The sequence below is a fragment of the Entamoeba nuttalli genome (genome assembly GCF_000257125.1).
Source record: "Entamoeba nuttalli P19 unplaced genomic scaffold asmbl_8026, whole genome shotgun sequence".
In the NCBI taxonomy this organism is placed as follows: domain Eukaryota; phylum Evosea; order Mastigamoebida; family Endamoebidae; genus Entamoeba; species Entamoeba nuttalli.
This window is the reverse complement of record NW_008578921.1, coordinates 1-6,688: the sequence shown is the minus strand read 5'-3', so window position 1 is coordinate 6,688 and position 6,688 is coordinate 1. Positions and strand designations below refer to the sequence as shown.

General features: G+C 22.9%; 2 protein-coding genes across 2 annotated transcripts; both read left to right on the top strand.

Moving 5' to 3' along the window:
• Window positions 1–536: 536 nt before the first annotated feature.
• Window positions 537–5,177, top strand: ENU1_178910 (hypothetical protein; the record flags this gene model as incomplete). Its single annotated transcript, XM_008861424.1, has 1 exon — window positions 537–5,177. The coding sequence occupies one exon, from the start codon at window positions 537–539 to the stop codon at window positions 5,175–5,177; it is 4,641 nt and encodes a 1,546-aa protein (XP_008859646.1).
• Window positions 5,178–5,632: 455 nt separating this feature from the next.
• ENU1_178900 (thioredoxin, putative) lies at window positions 5,633–6,652 on the top strand (the record flags this gene model as incomplete). The annotated part of the gene is made up of 1 exon (XM_008861423.1): window positions 5,633–6,652. The coding sequence occupies one exon, from the start codon at window positions 5,633–5,635 to the stop codon at window positions 6,650–6,652; it is 1,020 nt and encodes a 339-aa protein (XP_008859645.1).
• Window positions 6,653–6,688: the final 36 nt, after the last annotated feature.

The following is a 6,688-nucleotide window of genomic DNA, read 5'->3' as shown; positions in this document are numbered from 1 at the left end:
ATTTGATTAATAAGATGATTTTTCTTCCTTTAAATTTTAGTCTAAAAATGAACTTAGTCTTAAGTGTGTTATTGGTTTGTAATAATAGAGTGTTTGATAAATAAATTCATGTTTGTGTGGTTGTTAGACTGTGAATTGTTTAAGATACTATATTCAATGAGAAATATACTTCTTGTAATAATTTCAGCTCAACTTCTTTTTTCCCACCATAAAAAAAATGAAAAATCAATAAAATAATAAGTATTACCAATATTATCTATTTCAATTCAATTAATAATGACATAATAACAATATATTAAATTTTGTCATATTAAAAAATAAAAAATAAAAAATTTGAAACAAAAAATAAAATAAAAAAAATAAAATAAAATAAAAAAAGTTTGAAAGTGTGGAATTTGTTATAATTAATGTTGCATCAGTCAATAAACCATAGAAAAAGAACGTTTGAGGAGTTTATTAGTGGGAGTTTGTGTATAGAAACGACAGAAGATATGATTCAATTTTTTCAAGACATTTCAAGATTTATAGAAACAATAATGCCAACAAGAAAGATTGTCCTTTCACGAAGTAGAAGTGAGAATGTATTTCGAATGTCACAAGTAAGAGTAGAAGACAAAAGAGCTGAATTAACAAAAAAGTCATTATCAGATTGGTTAAAAGCTAATTCTCTTATGATTGGACAAATGTTAAATTCAAATATAGCAAATAAACAAGTATATGAAGAGGCAATTCTTACAGTTAGTTTTATGTCAGAAATTAAAGTATTAAAAGAAGGATTGATGTTAGAATTATTAAAAAACACAATAGATAAAGATTGTTTTATTCAAGTTGGAGAACTTTTAATAGCAGCAGCACCATTTATGCAAAATGAAGAAGCAGAGAATATATTTAAAGTTATGAGTAAATGGAAAGGACATGTAGAAACATTAGTTCCATTATTAGCACGATTTGTTAGTATTTCAGCTAAAATAGGATTAAAATATGCAGCTAAAGAAAGAACAATAGGAGTTGTTCAAAGATGGATTCAAGGATGTAATAATCCAAAAGAAAGTAGTTATTGGATGAAAGAAATTCATGAAATACTTAAATTATTAACACCACATGCACTAGAAGATATGATGAATGAAATGATGAAAGAGTTAATAAAAGGAGAGAAAGAACCATTAATTCAAATAAAATTATTAACAAGTGCATTAAGTGTAAGAGGAGATGGAACAGGAATCGATAGAGATTTTATTGGAATGAAAAAAGTAATTGGATATTTAGAAGAAATAACAATAGAAAATAGAGAAGGACCAATGGTAAATGCAGCATTAGAATATATTAGAATGTATATTGAAAGTACTCATTTATCAATTCCAGCACAATTATTATTACAATTGTGTATTATAATGACAGATTCACTTGATATGGCAGATACATTATTTAGATGGTTAAATGAAACAGTTGTAAAAGAAAGAAAAACACCAGCACATGATGTAATAGTAATGTTAATGAAATTTATTGAAGGACATATTTCTTCTGTAGATTCAGAAAGTGGAATGATTTGTTTACAAAGAGTGTTAGTTCATTATAATCAAACAGTGTGTAAATCAATAATTGTTATTGATAACAAAATAGAAGTAATAGATAAATCAGGAAATGGATTATATGGAATTCATTTATTATGGGAAGTTGCAATGGCAAATAAAAGATTATATACTCCAATAGTTAATTTTATGGCGAAATTCTTTTGTAATGTACCTTCAACTTTATGTTCATATATTGTTGATACATTTACAACATTATGTACGTCAACTGATACAAATTATTTAGTTAAAACACTTATTTTATTTATTGAAAAAACAAGTGAATTAATAAGAGATCAACCAGAAAAAAATATAGTTAATGTTTATTTAGAAGAAGTTAATGACGAATCATGGAGATGTGATAAATTTAAAGTAAGTGTTCAAGTAATTAATAATAAAATAGATGAAAATATGAAAGATTTATTAGAAGAACAACAAATTACATTAGAAAATTTTGAAAGAACAAATAAATTGATATTTTTAACAAAAGTTGGAATTGAAAATGTAGGAAGAATGAAAATTGTTTTATCAAAAAAAATGAAGTCATTAATAAATGAAATTAGAATAAAAGTACCTAAATCATTTGATTTTGTTCAGTCAATTGATGAAGAAGAATTAGCAGGAAGAATTAAAATAATTTGTAAAGATGTTGAATTAACTGATGGAAAAAGTGTTATTGGAAAAGATGTAATTATTAAATTTGGAGAATATCAACCAGTCATTTATAGTGAATATTATGAAGAAGTAATTAAACGAGTAAGATGCGTTGATAAAAATTTAGTTGAAAGATTAACTGAAGTTATTAGATCAAACAATGAAACTGTAGCATTTTCAGGATGGCAGTTATTGGAAGCGTTATTTGATTTTATTGCAGAAGGAAGTGAAATTGATACATCATTAAATGGTTTATGTGAAAATAAAATAGATGGAAGTTTATTACCATCATTAGCATTTGTTGTTAAATGTTTAGCAGAAGAACGAGAACCAGTTGAAATGACAGTAGAAAGGTATTTTTGGAAATTACTAAGTGTAACATGTCAAATGATTCAAGAAAGTAATGTTGAATCTTCAACAATTAGAGGTGTTATTATTGAACAACTATGTCATATTATTTGGCATACTCTTATAAAACAAAGTGAATATAGATGGTGCAGTGAAATGCAAAGACAGTTAAATATTAAATTATTAGAGTTTTGTAAAGACCAATTACTTCAATGGCAGCAAAAAAATGAAACAAATGATACAACACATTATTATACTTATTGTTTACTTCATTTCTTTTTATATATTGGAATGATGTTTTGTAATTATAATTATTTTAATGAATGTTTCTTTAAAAGTTGTATTTCAGCAAAATCAAAAGAAGATGTTATTAATATTTATTGTATTCTTGATTGGTTTATTGAAAATGATCAACAAAAGAAAAAGGTTATTGGATTATGTGAATATTGTTTTTCTCAAAATATTTCTTCATCATCAATTAATTATGGTTATTATAAATTATTATCTGAATTATTTTTAAGATATAAAAAAAATAGTAGTAATTCTGAATTATTTAATTCTTTATGTAAATCATTTATTGAACAATTTATGTTATTTATTAATCCATTAATTAATAATAATATTCAATTAAATGGTTTATTAACAATATGTATTTCTATTGCAGAAGTATATCCTGAATTATTTCAAGAATATAATCTTTTTATTAAATTTATTCCATTTATTAATGCTTATTTATTCCCGTTAACGACTGATATTGAAACTTTAAATCACTTTCCTCGTTGTAAAAGTATTGAATCACGAAGATTATGTTATGATTTAATTATTGAATTAACAGAAAACGAAGGTATTATAAGTTCATTAATAACTCATATTTCACGTTATTTTTCATTACATACTAGACAAAAATTATTAGTTATTCCTCCTTTACTTACAGGAAATATTAATATTTTATTTGTTATGTATCAATTAGCAAGTGTTTTTTCATCCACATTTATGGTAAAAATATTTCAATCAACAGAGTTAAATATGAAAATTATTAAAGAAATACAAACAGTTATTACTTATATTCAAAGTATTCCAGAACAAACAATTGATATTTCATCATTGGAATTAATGTTACATGAAAAGGGAGAAGAATGTAAAGAACCATTTACAATAATAAAGACAATTATTTCAATATTAAAAGAAAGTGAATATGAAGAAGAAATAGAACTTTTTAAAGGAGAAATAAAAACATTAATAGAAACAATAAAAAATAAAACAAGTTCAATAATATTTGTAGAACTATCAGAAGTAGAAGAAATAAATGATACAATGACAATAACAAAAATAGAATGTAATAATAAAAAAGGCTATGAATATCAATTATTTGGAGTTATTGGAGAATGTTCCCAATTTAAAATAGGAAATTCATGGTTTTCATATAAATTAGGAGAAATAAACAAAATTGGAACAGTAAGTATTAAAAAACATATATCAACAATTTATGTTTATAAACAATGTTCAAAAGAAATTGACCATCATAAAAGAGTAACATTTACATTTAAAAATGAAGTAATTTTATTTGAAGAGCCTTTTCAAAAATTTATTTATACCATTGCAATTCAAGCATCACATTATTTACCAATTCAAACTTTAAGATTTATTTTCTTTTATTTTGATGTTGTTTATCTTAGACTCCCAAGACAACCTTTAACAAGTAAATGGAATATTTTATTACATGAATTATATGATAAAACTAAAGATGATAATTGGATTATTAAACATTTTGATGATGTTAATGTATTAGATGCTTATTCACGTTGTAGAAGTCCAGAAATAAGAAGTGCAACTTTTGATATTCTTCATCAAATAATAGAACATTCATTTAGTCAATGTAATGAATATTTAAAAAGTCCAATTGGTAATTTTATTAAAACATGTTTACGTTGTATTGAACAATCACCATCAATTATGGTTGTTGATTTATTTGATTATTTTGCAGTTAATAGTATTGAAGAAATGAATTTTGTTATTAGTACATTAAATATATTTGATCATATTGTTCAAATAATTAAAGGAAGAGGTGGTATATTTTTACCAAATAACTGTGCAATTTCAATGTTAAGATGTTTTTATACGTTATATGTTAATTGTGATATTGGTGAAAATAATAAAAAACTTTCAACTAAACAATGTGTTCATTTAGAAAATGATTTGTTTTTAAATGACATTGAATTTTTATATTCAATTACTCGTTATGAAGTTACTACTCTTTTCTTAGAAGAGTTTATTAGAATTGTTTTTATTGGACATCCTGATAGAACTACTTCTTTTTTATCTTATTTCATTCAAAATGTTGATCAAATTAGTTTATCTCAATTTATCTTCTTAAAAAATTTATTTAAATTTAATGATCGTTATAATAATGAAATGGCTAAAGTTTTAATTAAACCTTTAAAGTCTTTAATAACCAAGGCTGAATCTAATCAATCTTTAATTAATAATATCACTAACTTCATTTTATTAACTGAACTATCTCCTACAGTCTATACTGTTTTTAAAACAGTTTCTAAGCAAATTAATGATAAAATTTCAGTTTCTCATATTAAATTGGTGTTTTTGTAATTCTTAAACAAAACGGATGGTTATTTTATTATTTCTTTTTTTATTTTTTATTTTATTTATTTTTTATTTTAAATACTATTTACTAATAATAAAATTGTTATTTTATTTTAATAAAAATTAATCCGTAAAGTAATAACTTTTAAAAGAATTAATTTATTATAAACAATAATATGTATTTATTATCTTATTAAATTAAAAAAAGTAAAGTAAAGAAGAAAAAGAGAAAAGAATAAATACAAATACTTTTTTTTAATTAAAAAAAAAGAATAAAAATAGAAAATACTAACTAACAAAATAGAACATTAAAAAGAAAAAAAAACATAAATATTTAAATAATAAAAATATTTTGTTTTAATAAAACATTTAACAAAAATAAAAAAGAAAAGAGGAAATGTTCTGAAAATGAGTTAAAGATATAAAAGAAACAAAAACTAAAAAATCAATAATAGAGAAGTATGATATTTATTATATACCTTATTTCATTTTGTATTGGAAGTGAAATATATAGAATTACACCAAAAACTTTTGAGAAAGTTACTACACAAACAGATATTTTAATTCGTTTTTGTCCAATGTATGAAAACGAATGTAGAGAAACACAATCAGCATATGAAGGACTTGTAGATACATTTGAAGAATTTGAAGATATTTCATTTGGAGAATTTGATTGTACTAAAAATGCTGATTGGTGTGATGAACATGGATTTAAAAGAAGGTTTCCCATTTATGTAGCATATACGACAGGACCATTAGGAATACAAATATTCCCAGATGATCATAATGTTAATGAATTATCCAAATTTATTAATACAGTATTTAATATATCAAAAATACAATATACTACATTATTAACTGATAAAACATTTAATAAAACAATTCTTCAAGATCCAAATTCAGAGGCATTAGTTTTATTTTATGATTATTGGTGTCCATTTGGAAGAGAATATTCAAAATATCTTGAAAAAGTAGCTAAAAACTATGGAAATGAAAAAGATCTTGTTATTGCAAGAGTTGATTGTTCAGTTTATCCTAAATTATGTAAACAACAAAAAGCAACAATGTTACCACAATTTGAAATGTTTACATTTAATAATAAATCACCTTTTTGGGTATATCCAGAGAGAAGTATTGAAGGTTTAATTAAATTTATTAATGAAAGATTTCATAAGAATAGAGATATTGATGGATTAAAGCCTTCAGACTTTGGTACTTGGAGAGAATTTGATGAAGTTGCAAAAGGATATCTTCATTCAAATGATAAAGAAAAAAGAAAAACAAAATGTGGTGAATTTATTTTAGGTTCTGTTTATATTGATATTATGAAAAAAATTGACCAATTAAATTCTGACGATTTTATTCCTTCTGAAATTTCTCAATTAGAATTTAAATTAAGAAATCAACTTCCTTATTTATCTCCAAAAGAAATTGATGATTTACAAAGAAGAATTAATGTTTTAAAGAAATTCATTTATTAAAATTTTTCTTTTAAATTATTTTTATTTTTTCTTTTA